At 31.4% G+C, this 17,775-nt stretch overlaps 1 protein-coding gene across 10 annotated transcripts in view; it reads left to right on the forward strand.

Moving 5' to 3' along the window:
- The window catches only part of LOC116768928 (uncharacterized), a 48,883-nt gene that overhangs the window by 19,103 nt on the left and 12,005 nt on the right, over positions 1 to 17,775 (forward strand). For 8 of the 10 annotated variants that reach the window (XM_032659834.2, XM_032659829.2, XM_032659832.2 and 5 more), the window contains 3 exons: positions 12,019 to 12,172; positions 12,405 to 12,645; positions 16,348 to 16,440. In XM_032659834.2, coding sequence (XP_032515725.2) covers positions 12,019 to 12,172; positions 12,405 to 12,645; positions 16,348 to 16,440 — 488 coding nt within the window. Of the gene's footprint in view, positions 1 to 12,018; positions 12,173 to 12,404; positions 12,646 to 16,347; positions 16,441 to 17,262; positions 17,679 to 17,775 lie in introns of those variants that run through there. The other 2 variants (XM_032659837.2, XM_032659840.2) reach the window with 2 other exon arrangements.

The following is a 17,775-nucleotide window of genomic DNA, read 5'->3' on the forward strand; positions in this document are numbered from 1 at the left end:
GTCATTCCACTAGTTTCATGACTTAAAATAAAAAAGTATTACAAACTCGTAATAATTGAATTGAATTTTAAACAAGACATATTCTTTCGCCTGGTTTGTTTTCATTTATTAGGATACCCTTCTCTCCTAAAATTTATTATTTAAATCATATACATAATAAACGTGTGTGATAAAATTACAGATTACCCTTCAAATGACTTTACACCTACATTAATACGTGTGATACTTTTAAAATAAACATAAAAATAATAGCTCCAAACGAATACGATAAATACTTTATCAATAACCATGCAAATACTTATACATGCATTTTACTGTGAACCGTTATTGTAGTTCTCATGTTTGCTGTGTAACGGAACTTAGTTGGTCAATACCTATTTTATAATTTATGTAAATGTGAATTAGAAGACAGTCGCAAAAAATACATAGCTATGCACTATTAAGCTATAGAGTTAACGGTTCGGTGAAATAAAACTCATTAGTATTGACTTAGACATTCATACAATTCAAATATTAAATACTTGTCATAAAAACTTACTTATAAGTCACTGTATAAGTTATTATTTTTAGGTATGTAATATATTGAATACCAGCAAAGTAAAGGATAAGTTGCTAATGGCTATGTTTGCATTTAATTCACAAACAGATAATATTTTTTGTAACTTTCGTTGAAACAATGGCTGTCTTCCGACACCTACTCGGGAAAGTGATTACCAACACCGCCGATGCTACGTGGCGAAAGTTACTTTTTGTTTGCCGAAACTCGACGGTTGACTTTGATTATTAACAATGTTTAACATAATATTAAGCTGTTTTTCAAAACACTGAAACAAAATATGCCACTGTTATATTTTTTAACAACAAACTCCTTTGTTCTAAATCAGCTGTAATAATTTCCTTTGAATGGTGTAAAACGATATGTTGATCAATTTACGAGTTCAATAACCTTTAGAAATTAATGGCATGAATGGCGCCGATTCAAATGATACCCGCATCCTGGTTCTATATAGTTGGTAACCCTTCAGAATTTCGACTCATAGTTATTAAAACATTACTTGATAGTATCAAAAAGTGTCTCTCAACGATGCTCATATTTAAAAACAGTGTTATGCAATAAATAACAAATTTATTCTAACTTCAACTTCGGACTTAGCTGTAAGTGCATATTTCATGGTTCACGCTCTGCTGGCGACCTGACATCTTCATGCTCCGGAGATTCTTTCAATCTAATTTAGACTTTAGCGTAGATGTTTATGATTCAAATTATATTTTGTGGTTATGAGATGAACTAGCCAGCGAGGTGAGCAACTAGATCATAAAGAAGTGTCCTTCAAAGCACTTTGTTTTGATGAGGACATACTGGGTGGTTTTCATTTCAGTTGTCGTGGTGTGGTCGTTTAATTAATTTGTACAGTGCATTGTTTCCGACTGATATGTTAATTGTGCTCTCGACCGTCTAATTACTCATCAATCAGCTAGTATTCAGTAAGTCTAGATTTATTTACATTTTTAAGTTACGTCATAGAAAATAAGGGTTTTCTAAATTCTTTGGTATTCCTATCTTGCATTTCAAAGGAACCTTTTTCTTTGTTATGTCGTTCCATATATTTTTTTGACTCCCTCATGTATGTGTCAGACGACGTTATACTTCCTTACATCACTTTATATTAACATCTTTATATTGTCTATTTTCTTTTAATATTTCTAGCTTGACGTTTCATTTCTTCTTTTTTAAATCATTTTTGTGATGTTCATCGACAATCAAAAACACCGCTAATTGGTATTAATCGGAAACAGTTTACGTAATCGATGCTAGTTCGATCTTTAGAAATCTTAATTTGTTTCTATTTTTGATTTATTGTTAAAAAGTAACGAATTATATTATGTTTATGAAACGTGATTTATAATTGGATGTGGGAAGGAACAACAATCAGTTATGAAGATAATTACATTGAGAGGAGATGTTATACATGATTTTTATATAATTCATAAAAAGAATAAAAACAATCTCATTGTATTAAAGACTCATACAAACTAATAATGGTATCAACAAAAAATAACTCTAATTTAATACAGAAATAAGAAAATCTATAATATTCTATATAATTTATAATATTCGCTTCAATGTTGAAACGAATATGAGATTGTGAAACTCTTTATTACGGCTTTTAGCGACCGCAGCGAATGATATGAAATTGATTTCGTTGGTAACGTGCTGTGATCGTGGATGCATGTCTATAATTTCTTCCTGAAACTAGACTGCACTAGATCCCCACTAATAAGAGTCATAGATAACTTAAAACACTATAGCCATAGAAACTAATGACTTTATCCTATAATTTTCTATATTATAATATGCTTTTGTTTGTATGCTTTGTTTCCAACAGTTTTAATTTGTTTAAATAGAATTAAAAGAATTAATTGTACTCATACTTTGAGATAATTAAATTAGAGCAAGGTCAAAACATAGTGGCCAGCTTGTGGTTACTTAAAAATTAAAATCATGTATCAATCTAATTTTGAATAAATTTTTATACTTTTAATAAAAGCAAATATATATTTTTTATATGATATTTACAATTATTGCAGATATAGATAAAAATTTCAATTAAGACATTGCTTGATAGTGTAAGTAATGTCCCCGATTGCGTAACGTTGATGAATCTAACTTGTTAGTGTTAATAATGGTTAAATTAAATTTTCATAATGCTTAGACTAAGACTACATTAGCCTTTACGATCACTTTCAACACAAAAATGCCCGAGTCCTCTGATATTCGTCTCATTTCTTAATAGTGACATTCAAGGTTGGAATGTGAAATTTCAGTGATCTCATTTTATCTCCGTTCATATAAATTGTTTAATGTCATAAGTTTTGTTTGTTTTTGGTATCGCGTGAATAATTTGAATATACTAAAAAAATATGCTCGAGATATCTTTTTGTTTATTTTTGTTTTCACTAATAACGTTTTGTAAGAATGTTGTCTCTAAGTTTCTCGTATAAGATACTTTACTGTGAGTTTATTTTGTTTTGTTTGTGTTCACATCTAAGATTCTTATAAGAAAATGAAAGTTTTTCTAAGAATTTCGCTCTTTTTATGAAACATGTTTACTGTAACAACGCAAATGAAATTTTTATTACAGCTGATATTTCTACAAAAATTCTTAAAATAAAAAGAAATAAAATTATATTTCTTAAAGTAAATACCTATTTCAAATCTAATAAACATTTAATTTATTAAAAATTGTTATGATTTATATTTAAACAGCAACACTGTTTTGACGAATTGGAACTTAATGAGCAAGTGATTCGAAAAAGATTCTCAAGTTTAATTAATATGTTAATAAATTTGCGGTAAACTTGATAGCTGAGTATATAAAACGTGAGGGGTTTTAACAAAGGCTTGCTATTACAAACGCTTGAGACAACTAATAGCCATAAACCAGATCATTCATTATAACTAGACGATATTATTGACATTTCTATGTAAGGGTTTCGCTTTACAGTGCACTAGCAATAAAAAGATATTTATCTAGTTCTCAATAACATACGATCCCCGAATATAAATTGCTTTTGACTCAATACTCAAAGTATGCCGTGTCATTAAAATTGTGAGTAGTTAGTTACTCTTGAAAACATCATGCAGTGCCAACTAAAACGCACGTAATTTTAAAATAAATTCCATGTAAATGATACATATAAAAAATAGTTTTAAATACTGATGTAATATAGAGACTGAATCGCCATAGTGAGGTGCTTTATGAAGCGACAAGTATTCAATGATCAGATAATACATCCCTAGGAACCTTTGTGATCTTTATACCACTCGATGAGGCACCGGTTTACCCTTTCCTGGTTTATCATATATGGGACTCGTCTACCGCATCCAATGTCCATGCTCGTACCCATTCTATATATATAATAACTGTATATGCTAATAACACTATATTTAGATTTAGATTCACCCTATACAGATATAAGAAGATAAATAATTATATATAACTCTAATAAATATGACAACTGTTTAGCTTATTGATCAGCAATAAAATTTGCTTACAAGGAAACATACGAATGACTCAATATGCGATTGCCCTAAATTGATTTTGTTTGCGTGTCCATAAATTACGGTCATTACGGTATTTGTGACCCAGTCGTATCTGCGACTTAGGAAACAAGAAACAACCTTAATATCAAAACTTGTTTAAATATAAGAAGAGAACGAACAAGTATTGTAGACGGCTAAAAAAAGTCCGTGAAAAATTTATTCAGAGAAGGCGTACATCCATTTATTTTCGTTTTGTGTTATGTATTCAATATAATCTGTACGAGTGAATCTTGTTAATAAGTATTAATTTTATTACTATTACGTTTTGCCACACTAAATATAAACCACGAAGCCCTTCATACGTCCGTATGGCGCCGAGAAGCGAGACACGACACAGACATAGATAGATATGTATGTTTTTATTTTACACATACACATATATAAACTAATTTATTATCAACACGTTTTTTCAAGCCCTTACGATCACTTTCTTATAAATTAAAGGATTATCAGAATACGCCACAGTGACGAAACACGCCTCATAAATAAATCCTATCATGTATTGTAGAAATAATATGGATATGCAATTAAAACATTATGTTTCCTCCATCGATACACTTCATGTTGTTAATTGATTATTTTAATGTTGTTTCAATAATTAAATAAACTAAATAACATTGAAAATAAAAACACGTTTCCATCGAATGACTTTCAATATTGCTCCAGAATTTTGTATCCGGTATTAAAAAGCATATTAAAAATGCGTAGGACGAACAATAGAATGTGAGTTGTCATGTATACAGTATTAAGTGGATGGTATAATGCTTAATGCATTCATGTGAGGATCGTTGGAGAACTCACAATGAAACAGAGCTTGAGTCACTTTGTATTCTAAATGATAGTAACAGGCGGGGCGTTCGTTAGCCCATGTAATTGCGTGAACAGCTAATGTTTCGATTTCCCTAATGCAATGCAGTAAAATAAATATAAATTTGATCCAGTCAATGCATTACGAACTGTTATAAATTTGATTTTAATATTGACATATTATTTTATAGTTGTTTTCATATATATGTATATATGTTTCATTCTATAGAGTATAAGTCCTAGTTCCGATTGGTATTTTATGAAGTTGATAAAATTTGATAAATAAATATTACACAACAGAAAATTTTCACTATGACGTTTGAGTTACATCATACTACTTTTAAATCACAATAGATTTTAAACACTATACTTTTACAATAGTGTTCGAGTGGAAAGTTAATTACCTTGTAAAGATAACACACAAAAAGGTAAAAAGCATCATTAGTTACAAGGAAGCATTTCCTTATCAAAACATTTGTAAGTTAATCCTATTAAATTATAACGCACTGTATCTTGTATTCTGGATCGTTTATTTCCTCTTTGGCATAAATTAAACAGAGTTGGAATCCAAGGCTGAAGATGTAGAACCTAGATTGTGTAGGTCGAGTGCATGTTGACTTTAGTATTGTGAATAAATGTACTTCTATCTATTATATTTACTACTGTACCTTTTCATCGCCCTTTATCCAACTTATAATTTTCTCAATTGTAAAACTATCCATAAAATGTAAATAGTAATTGATTATAATGTTTATTCAATAAACATCATATTTCACTAGATCTCTAAGCCTTTTACCTAAGAAAGTCTGTGTTTTAGGGTCATGTGAATGTTATCACAAAATCAATATTTCTATAAACATACTTTAAGACATATATATAATAAAAATAATATTACAAAAAGTATATAAATTGGAATGATTTTATGAAGTGATTTTTTTTTTATGTGAAAGTTGGCAAACGAGCAGACGGCCTACTTGGTGGGCAGTAGTCACCGTCGTCCATGGACATCGGCAACATCTCTGTTGCGAATGCGTTGCCAACCTTGGTTGTTTAGGAAGAGGGAGGGGTGGGAATAAGGAAATGACAGGAAAGGGTGGGAACAGGGAAAGGGCAACCGGGTCTCTCACTCATCGGGCGAAACGCAGCCATTTAAGACTACGCCACGCCGATCTTCTGTGAGAGGATGGTGCTTCCCCGGTCTAGCCCGCCAATGTTCGATTTGTAGGTACTTTTGAGGTCGTCTTCAAAATTTAGAAAAATATTTCAATTTTGGGTATTAAAATCAAGGGTTTATAATTTTAATCTTCACTTTTGTGGTGGAAAATGGGGATAATAATTCGAAATTTATAGTAAATAAAATTAACAACTATAACATTTAATTCCAGTCTGCATATTGATGAACGGAATTCTTACACGCATATAAAATTCTATGTACAATATTTATTCAAATCGTTGATCTAAAAACAAATACCGCGGAGCACTTAGACGATTGGGTGAGAATATAAATACTATACGATCAGCTGATATGAGCCATTGGAACCGCCATATTGGTCTTGCTCTGTCGAGCACCTTTCACTTTACCACGGCTGGCTGTAATGCGACATGAGATAGAAGAACGAAAAGCTTTGAAGCTATTATTTTTTTATGATAAAAATAAAACCATTAATTTATCATAATAATAGACCTACATGTTTTAAATTTATAACAAAGCATAACATAATTATGTTACTTGAATATTATTAATTTAAACATATTCTGCATAAAACTTCACAATAACGTCAAAGCGTACATAAATTATGTCGCTTCAGACGAGCAAGCAACATTTATATATCGCATGTACATACCCATTAATCCTGTTTATCTGTAATGGCCTTACTGTCAATTTGTGAGCAGAAATCGGTAACAGATCTACCAATGGTAACGAGCGAAACAACGTTAACAGTTACTAAGAAGTCTGCTTAACGCCTTAGTAAATTACATTGAAATACTTTTTTTATATTTTATTGTTTTAATCTGGTCTCTGTTCTACTTTGAGAATGTTACAAGAGCGAAGAGAATGTTATTGAAGCGAAGCCATCATAATCTTGCATAAACCATATTCAAACATAACATTTCCCGATTACTTCACAATCCCTTGTCAAAACACATAATTTCATACAAACCGACAATAGTATATTTTGACAACTCGGTTTCGTTCCTACCGGTTGGTTCCATAAACAAAAACTGACTCACTATAACCATTGTTTGTGTTAGAATAATTTTTGAACACGTAGGCGGCACAGCCGTTCAGCAGCTGTTACCGTCAGCGCTATCATTAATTGTATATATGCGCATTATAATGCGTTTGTGTGCATTCCATTTAATCGATTTCATATATCACATTAAAATATTCATATCGATTTTATTTAAATATTAATGTGCCTGCTACATTATCACGTATCGAAACTTTCACACAGACAAATAACAATACTACCGATATAGTTAACGTGCAAGTTGGTGTGGATAGTTAGATGTTTGAATGGTTTATTTTGTACTTTGTAATGAACTCTAGGATATAAATGAAACTTTACATTGACATATAATGCAATTTATTCAGAAATTACATTTAATTCCAACGCTGACATAGCGTATATATATTTATTATTGTATGCACTCATTATCTGTTCTGGCCCTGAACTCAAAAACTAAAAAGCGATGTCGTGGGCGGAACCAGGGGAGAGACAATATTATATGTGCTCGTCTATGTTACGTATGCGATATCATATAATGAATAAGTGTATTCTATTATAAGCCAATTTTATTAAATTAATTAACGTACAAAAATTATCAATATTAAATAAGTTTGCTATTGATTTTATAAAGGATGTTACAATTGTTTACATTGTATTAACTTGACTGTGAAGACGCCGCTGAAAAGACTTATATTATTCACCAAAATTACAATATGTTTTGTCAATAGAGGATGTATGGTCTATTCATTTCGCTGTTTCTTAAGGAAGTCGCCATTTGTAGCACCGCTATCGGCCTCATAACTACGAAGCGAATAACCCTGAGTATTACAATAAGCAACATAAGATACGGTAAGGTCAATGTTTTAAAATAATTCTTCGTATCTCGATACGTTAAATTCAATACCACCGTCTCACTGGTTTTGTATTACGAGTTTGTTTTGTCTAAGTTCAGTTTTCGTGTTGTCTTACATCGTGCTATCAACATCTCAGTTAATATTAGACTACAAATTGATTTGTCAGAACGCTTGCGAACAGATCATTTCAACAAACACACTTCAATCGTTCGAACGCATACAAAGAAATCGAAAAAAAAATATCGATTTTTGCAATCGTCTCACGTCATGGTCGTATCGTTTTTAGATTTAAAGTTTCACTGTTATTTACAATACAGTGATATTCTGTTTCCTTTCATAAAATATTCTAATGTATGGATCATATTTATACAAAATATACTCCGCATGTCGCTCTCACGAACCTTTGTAATAGAGGTGTGTTACAAACACCAGACAATGTCGTTAACCTGTCAGAATTCAATCTACCAATCAAGGTTGTTTAGTACTAGTGACTAGTTCCACATTATAAACTTTTTGCTACATGCTAGATACTATAAATCAGACTGCCATAAAATGAACTATAAGGCGGTTTTCAAGCAAGCTTATAAGCTAAGCCCAAGATAAACTCAATAATTCTTTATCGTTGTTTCTTTTCTCTATAAGCTGAAAGTGACTGGCTGGTTAGGGGTTATAAAATTAGAGAATTGGTCATACTATCGCCTCAGAAGCTTCTATTTATAATAGTTGAATTATTCTTCCATTTCCAGTGTACGTTTAGCTGCGGTAAAATTATCTGGCGCCTTGCTGGTTGCGTGTTTTCTTTTATTGTCACCGTCCACAGTTTCAGAGTTTGTTTTTCTTATGACTCATTTACGATGTTTAAAATATCACCAGTACTTGCGAAGTTTAATGCTTTCTGTTTGTCCGTCGATGCTTATTATAGTCTGAATGGACCATAAAATTAAGCAAATACTCTCCAAGTATATGATAAGTTTCCCCGGTGTTATGTTTAATAACTGGGAATTTGCTATGCATATTTAATTTACGGTATATTTAATGAATATAAAATTATAATATCTTTTATTTTAAATTAATTTTTTTATTGTTGTTATTAATTTTATACGTATAACACACGCCTATAATGATTACGATATGATCTTTATATAAACTAAATTTAGAGAAATAGTTGGCAACTAATATCTTTTACAACTTGATAAGTAGTATACATATGTTTAGTTTTATTGTTTCCCCTTGTTTTGGTTTAATTGATCATTTTCGGAATCCGTTCTTGGCTGATGTTCTCTATGGTCAAAGTATGTTCCCTTCACTACAGATGAATCATCATTGTGTAGTCTCATTACATATCCAACAGTCGCCATACTATTCCCGGTAGCCGAGATTCGTGTTCGCAGAAGCCATGTATTTCTAAGAATTTATTCAACTAGATTTTCTTAGTGGTTACAAACGTAAAAGGGCAAAGATTGCCTTATCGCCGCCGTCCGGCCGTTTGATTGAGGACATTTTTTTGACATGTTGGCTAGACATACATTTATTAACATTTAACACATGGCGTGATTAAAGCTACTTTACAAATCTATTACGAACATACTTTAATGAATTTATTAATTCATACAATTTTAACATTTTTTTTTGTCTTTTACTAAAATTTAATTTTTATATAGGCTATTTATTCTTTGAATGTCGTTTAATATATGCATATCAAAATGTTTTTTATTTCGATTACTATCGATCAATATTAAATCAAGAACGAGAAAATTCATGTTTTTACTCGAGGCGTAGACAACAAGTCAATAAATTTGTAGTTTAAATAAAACCATACATTTAAATTACTGTCATAAATTTGTTAACTATAAGTGCTACTCTTAACTATAGTCTTACTAAATTATGTATCGTCTGAGCTCTGAAGGTATATGATATATCGTTATCAATATATCTGAAGTAAAATAGGTTCCAAGCAAGTTCTGACCTTCCATGACATTTACTTTATAATAAGCCTAAATTGTACACTTAAATAGGTCATGCTTCCTGAAAGAATTTTATAGGACACAGTCCCAAACTTTCACAAAATGTCACAGCAGGAATCGGCCGTGAATTAAGTCCGGTTTTTTAATCGTGATGTCATCGAAGGTTTTAATTTATAACAATGACAGTTTATATATTTAAATATAAATTATATTTATAAATAAAAAGAGTTCTGTTAATAAAATATATCCGTAAGCCTTATTTTTATACTGATATAACGGTCTCATGTACTGCAATTTGTTGAAAGCTTGCCGTATCTTAATTACTTAATGGTGGTTATCGTCTCCTATATAATTGTATTATATTCGCTTTTAATTGACCAGTTAAGAAAATTATCGTTAAATTGAGGCCTTCTTGGTTTGTTGAACTGTCGTCTTTATTTGGTGCTGGACCTATTACCGTGACTTTAAAAAAAAAACATCTAATTAAAAAAAAAAAGTTATAATCCTTTTAATTTTATTTTATTTTTTTTATTTCAAAAATATTTTTGTATTTTTTTGCTAAGAAAAAATATAAATAAGAAAGGTTTTTATTCATTTCTTATTTTCCTGACGTTTTTGGGCTTCAATAAAATGAAGATTAAAGTTTTTTTAACTCGTTTTGTTTCCGTTTAAATTTAAATCACGGATAATACATTAGCGGATCATTCCTGAAATTGCTGTTAAGAAATAAATTAAAATAAAACAAAACTAGGACGCATTACGGATTCATGTTAAAATGTACATTTCTGGCATCCCGCCATTGTTTAGATCTGGAACTATCAAATTTAAACTGGCTATTTGATAAGTCTCACTCGTTTTAGTCGGTGACTTTACTCGTGCTATTAAAAACACAAAAACTACTAACCTGTATTCACAAAAGAATAGCGTCGGAACATTTCAAAACGTTTCCTAACCGTATTATTTTGCTGATTTATTAATAAGAATTGGGTTGTAGACATAACCTCATTTAATACGATATATAGCTTTTTATTTGTTATCAGACATAAAACCCGAAGTCATTACTAGTATATAGGACGAATAAATTGAAGAAATGTACCAAAGTGTCCTCCCACTTAGCAAGCGTCTGCTCGAGGCAATGCAGTTGGATGAAGTCATAAAAGATATATAATAGATAGCTTACAAAAGAGTCTATTTATATACTAAGAGTCAGTTAGAAGCTTAATAATTTAATGTACAACCCAATCTGGAAGAAACGTCGTATAAAAGCGGACCCAAAACATTTGTAGACATACCAAGGTTGTTAACAATTGTGAAAATGCAGAAAGCGGTTAGATCAATAGAATTTGCTAATAAAATTAATTATAAAATAAGAATAGTTGTAAATAAAGAAATCACTATATTGCAGAATTCTTCGTTTGTTATAAGCAAGGTCGTTTGTTCTTATCGTGAGTCATATGTGCGTCAGTCGATTCCCAAGTTGATTGTCTAATACCAGCATTGTGTGACGAATATTGACCCCATCGTATAAGTTATGCGTTTGATCATCTGTGTAGTTTAAATAACATGAATTTAAATTTTTTATATTTATTCATATGTAAGTTTTCCTCATCATCCAAGAGTATAACAACATGCCCTAAAAGGCATCTCGTCCAGCCCGATCACCCACGCCACGCTCGTAATGGGACTGGCTCCTACGTTAACCATCCAACCTATTCATACTAACATAAGTTCCAAGATATCTTATTATTGTTTTATTCATAAATACTTGGCTTATCGAAGTAATCTTGAAGGAAAAGTGCACTGTTCGCGCAAAACCCGCATCTCAGCAAGGTTACATCATGGATGTCGGTGATTCAGACACGTTCGCATTTGCATAATTTTAAATATTAACATAGTTATAGCAATATTTCTTAATAAATTTACATTTTTAAACATATACATATGTATACATAAATACATTGAAGGTGACTTCCGTAAAAGTATGCAGTGACTCCGTAGAAGGACTACGTCTTATCTCGATGTCAAGATGCTTATATGATGTTTTTGTTAATTTCCAGGGCCACCGCCGCGGCTGGGGCTGAAGGCGGCGAGCCCCGGCGTGGACGAGGACTGCAACAGTAACACTAGCCTGGCAGGCAGCACGCACTCCGCCCACGATGACCTCGACGCTCACTGCGATAACTCCGGATACCTCTGGCTCCTTGACTACAAGTAACTGTCACTTTATGTAGCCATACACTGACCAAACCATCATAAGCTTGAACATAGCTTGAGTCATCACAATAAAACAACTAAGAACATCCTGCCTAAGCAACGGAGTGCATTAAATAAACACAAACTGATTGAACCTATTTCGTTCCGCAGTCAAAGCTAAAGAGAATTGTTTTTAATGTTGTATTAATACCCATGTACTGAACTCTAATATAAACAATAAACGTTTCAGTCCGATGTTTCGAGACGGTTCCTGTCATCATATATCTGTGCTGTCCTCTGTATCCGCCTCCTATAAGGGGATAAGCGATCTGACATCCCGCTTCGAGTTCACATCCCGGTACAAGGACATCGCCAGGGATCTGGACGCGAATCTCGCTGAGGCCGACATGGAGAGCTTCAAGACGGAAGACATCCACGCCCTCCTAATGACCGACCTGCCACGTGACGTCATTGATGACGTCACACACGACGTGAGTTACAAATATCCTATACAAAGATTTTCAGTTGCATAATAATATATATGTGAAAGTTTGATGTTAGTTCAATGAAGCGTTTTGATGTAATGATTTGTGGACATTAATTCATAATTGCAGAATGATTACTTTCGTTTCTCAAATGCTATATAAAATTGACAAATTAGTTGGTAGTTGTGATAAGGAAGTAGTGAAACTGTCAGTAATTTGCTTCTTTACCGAAAAGGCTTCACATAAAATGTATATTATTTAAACAACTTGAGATACAATCAAATATTTAAACATACTAGAATTATTTACTTCCTTGTTCAAACCGAAAGTACTGTCGGATAACAAATTAGCGATCACTCTGATAATTACGTTGGACGTACAAGGAAGTGTCGGCCGTACCATGGCATGCCATAGGTAAAACATTTTCACAATTTCACATTTCACTTCGCCTTATCTGTAACTCGACGAAGCAAACATTTTTGTACATCAATTAAATTACGTGTTGGTTGTAACAGACAGACAGACATCCAAAGAAAGTGACCACTGTAAAAAATATTGCTCGGAAGACGGATCGCATTTGTTACAAAAAAATAATTATATAACTGAAAAAAAATATTTAATATTTCCTATAAAATTATATTATTATATCCCTAAATTTCGATACATTTCTATACAATGTTTTTTATTTAGTATCAACATCACAGAATTTGTAGTTATTTTGAAGGATTTGCGTATTCATTGGGTTAAAAATTATTTAATTCGTTATATTCAAGGCTTATTCTTCTCGGTCCAGCGCCCTCGACCTTGTTCAAACATCAATGTCATTGTATAATACATAACTAAATCCATCTGTTACAATATAGATGAACAGTCTATAAAAACTAACATGACCAACTAGAGTCCAGTCTATAACAACTAACATGACCAACTAGAGACCAGTCTAGACTGACTAAGACTAGACTGAAGTCTGAAGTCACTGTAAAAGACTTATGTAGTCAAAAATATGGAATTTCTATAAACATTTACGAAACAATATGGATTAATATATTAATTCCGACGTACGAAATGAGCAAGGCCAAAGGTTTGGTTAGTAAATAAGCGTTATGTTGAAAACTGAAGAACGTTTGTTATGTATTTCTGAACTTTCTTAATTCATTATATATACTTAGTTATTATATATAAACTAAGTCCTTAAAGAATATATCGCGGGACATATAGCTCAATACTATTCACGTCTGTTCAAACCTTTTTTATTCCTCTTATTTTTTTACTACTAATCCTATTATTTATTCCGTAAGTTTTAAATGAACAAAATTTTCTGAGAGTAACAAGGAAGAGGATGTTTTTAAAAACGACATATAATTCTAAAACCTCTTTGTAAAAAAAAAAAAAAACAAACTAATATTTTAATTTCTAGTAATATCAAAACGTTAAACTGAATCTTTTGAAGTAAATATCAGAATATAACTGCTATATTTCTTAAAATGATTTTTAAAATAACGAGCGATAATTAAAATAGCGATAAAAATCGCTTCAAATAAATAACAAACAAAAAATACGGAATCAAAAAATCATAAAAGCAATGTAATAAAGAAACTATTACGCAGATTCACATTAAAATCGTAAATAGGAAAATATATTGTGTATTAAATTTTTCCCGGACTTCGTCTCTTAGAAAATTTACTCAGAACGATATGATTAAATTGTTAAAACATTTTTTACGGGCACAATCACACAGCGACATCTATTGTCTGCGTCACGTAACTTGGTACACAGTACAACTTGTACAATTTGATTCTACTGAAACTACACGGAACGAAGATATAAATTAGCTATATATTTTTCTGATGTCTAAACAACATTACTGTAAAATTTCATCATAATACGTTCAGTAGTTTTTGCTTGAATGAGTAACAAACATTAACACATCCATACATGCTCACTGATTTTGAATTTTATTATATAAGTGGGATCAAAGAATGTTATTTTCCTGGTGTAGGCAAAAACATGTAACAAATAATTAAAAACAATTATTAAGTCGTTTGTTTCCAGCTATATTAAACTCGTTAGTTTTCTGCGTAATGATTCATACGTTTATTTAATAAAAACAAAAACATTATATTTTTTCTGTAATTCTATTATACATATTAAGGATAAATTCCCACAATCCATAAACAAACATCATTAAATAATTACATACTGGAATTACAAACTGTGAGGCCACTAACAAATCATATAAGATATATTTTCATACATATATCGCAATAACGTATTTATTACTGATAGTTATTAAAGCTTCTCAAAAATTATGTCCTCTTTATTCTTACAAAATCAATTTAATATTATTCGCCTCTGGTTTGAGGTTCACTGTTGCGGTTAACTTTTAGAATTCCCTAAAAAAAAAAAAAAGAATAATGTGAAACATATTACCTATTCACAAACAAACTTCCAAATTTAAACTTCAACTAATTCACATAGATATTATTGTATGACTTTGAACGCTGAGAATAGCTTTATTTTATATTAATGTATATATAAATAAAGTAGGTCTCGTCTGGTTTAACACCAGATGTTTTATAAGGACATGTGATAACAAACACCGCAAAATACAGTATGTATTTCGCAACAAAACTTAAAAGGACGTACAAGGTTGGCAAATAAAAAGTCGATATTTGAGTGTGTCACATAAATATGTCACAACATAACCGTTAAGTAAAAATGTGTTTAATGAAATTAATATCAAATAATTGTTTTAAGTAACATGTTTGTGTACTCATTGTCAGGTGAATTACAGCTGTGACTAAAAAATTAAATTAAGCTATGTATACACTATAAGTAAATGGAGAAAGAATTTTTTTTTTTTAATTCATTGTGTTTTATATATTTTATTTATTTATTTATCATTAATCTAAAATATATTGATGTTAAATTGAGATAGTTATCTAGTGTCAGTATGTATGCTTATATATTTTTTACATAGTGATATATTAAATTTTTCTTATACTTAAAGGCCCTTCCTAGTGGAGTATCACACTTAAAATTAGCTTAATGACCTTGTATGAGGCCTTCTAAACTTTATTAAAATCCTAAAACATTAAGTGTAGTTTATAATATTATAATTTATAAATATGAAGAATGAAAATAAATTCCACTGCCATAGAAACATAATGTATGCAGTAATCATGACTACTTATTATAATGCCATAGTGTATGCTTTAATTTTTCATTTTAACCGCTCAACTGAATTAATAAATTGTCCACGGTCATCACCAGAATCAGAAATCTATGTATATATCATACGTGTCATTTCTTATGAATAGCAGAGCCATCTGTCGGTAGAGATAAGGAATGATTTATACCGTTGTCATTATATAGGAATGGTAATCTTTCAATGGTTTTATAACTTGGTACGGTACGTATCATATTGCAGCCGTATAATATATTGCAACATTGCGATAGGTCAGTGGTTAACCGCCGTACGTAAGACAGATTCTTGAAAATCAAATGCCTTAAACAACCGGTCCCTTCAGAGAGCAGTATATGCATTTAATATCATTTTAATTTATCCTAACATGACATCAGTTTATATATTCTTTTAAGTATTTTATGTATTTTTTTTATTTATTTAATGACATATAACATATTTCTTTTCAGTTGTGTACTAATACATAATTTGTTTATATGGATAATTTTCATGGTGTATTGCAGAGTAATCCGCAGGGCGAGATGTTTGCGAGCATATCGAGCTCACTATTGGAAAAGTTTCAATACGACAATTCTATGAGCGGAAGTAGTTTGCAGGTTCGCGCCGCTTTTCTCAATGCCGTGCTATTTTGATTGCCTAATGAGCTACATTACATCATTTAATACACGATCTAGTTCCGTTTCATTAACCACGCCATCTAGCGACTGCTTTCTAAACCTGAAGCACTACTTTCAATTTCATCTAACAGATGTCGCTTGCAAATTTTTTGTTTCAATTTCAATTCAATTTCATCGAATTTTATTTCATTGAAATTACTTTCATTACCCTTTTTTAGATACACATATACGTTGGTGTGACATTTATTATTTATTGTTTACGTTATTCGATACGCTGTAGTCATTACCAAAACATTATGGGTTATAACAGAATGATTGTGATACGAGTCATCGGAATAGTTGGAAAGTCCAAAGTACTTGGCACGAATTCACAACGTTGCTTCCTATACCCCATAGTACGTCGATCCCACGGGATGCGAGTAGCGTGTAGACAAAATAGGAGCGCGGTCTATGTGTGCGTGCGTTTGCGATGAATTGCGTCAATCGTTTCAAACACAATATTCATTCCCCTCATACTCATACCCTTATCATGCATGTGTGAGTGTGCTATATCTGTTTTATGTTAGTGTGCGTCCGACATACTGTGACCATGTGTGCGTCGCCAATGAAGTCAATCTAATAATCACATATTCTCAAACTGTTCACGAGCAGTTAAAAATAAAAATCAAACCTAAATAACTTTTTATTTGGTGTACCGTACATTAAACAGTCTTAAATAATAACAATATTTACCGCATTACGTATCTCGTATTATTAGATTTTATTACATCCACTACCGCATTAAAAGTCATTTGCGTTACATCGCCGGTACAGATAGGTCGTGTAAAAGTCATTCACAATTTTAATAGTTTACAAAGTTTGGGAAACGCAGACGGTGGCTAATATTAAATTTAATATCCCCGGCCCCAGTAGCGCCCAGGGTTTTCGGGAGTGTTGTGCTCTTGTGTTGCGATGAAGTCAATAACATGTTATTCTACGAATAAAGAAAAATTACACATTTTACAAGACTTGGTTAATAATTGTGTGTGCGTCAGATAGGAATTGTGTATAAAGTTTTATAATTAAAGTGGACCGAATTATAATTAAATATAAACTACCGCCCAAGTGGTGACAAATGGTTTAGTGTCCAATGTTCATATATTAAATAAATAAAAGTGTCGGAATAAAAAATGGGGGTGACGGAATACGATTGGGATACTTGCAATGGCTACTATTCAGTAAGTAGACGATAGTTTTAAGAAACTATTTAAAATTAATTACGAAATCCGAAGAACGTTCGAGCTTAAACTATTTAGATAATAAAGAAATATGCTT

Source organism: Danaus plexippus, chromosome 5 (assembly GCF_018135715.1).
Source record: "Danaus plexippus chromosome 5, MEX_DaPlex, whole genome shotgun sequence".
Classification (NCBI taxonomy): domain Eukaryota; kingdom Metazoa; phylum Arthropoda; class Insecta; order Lepidoptera; family Nymphalidae; genus Danaus; species Danaus plexippus.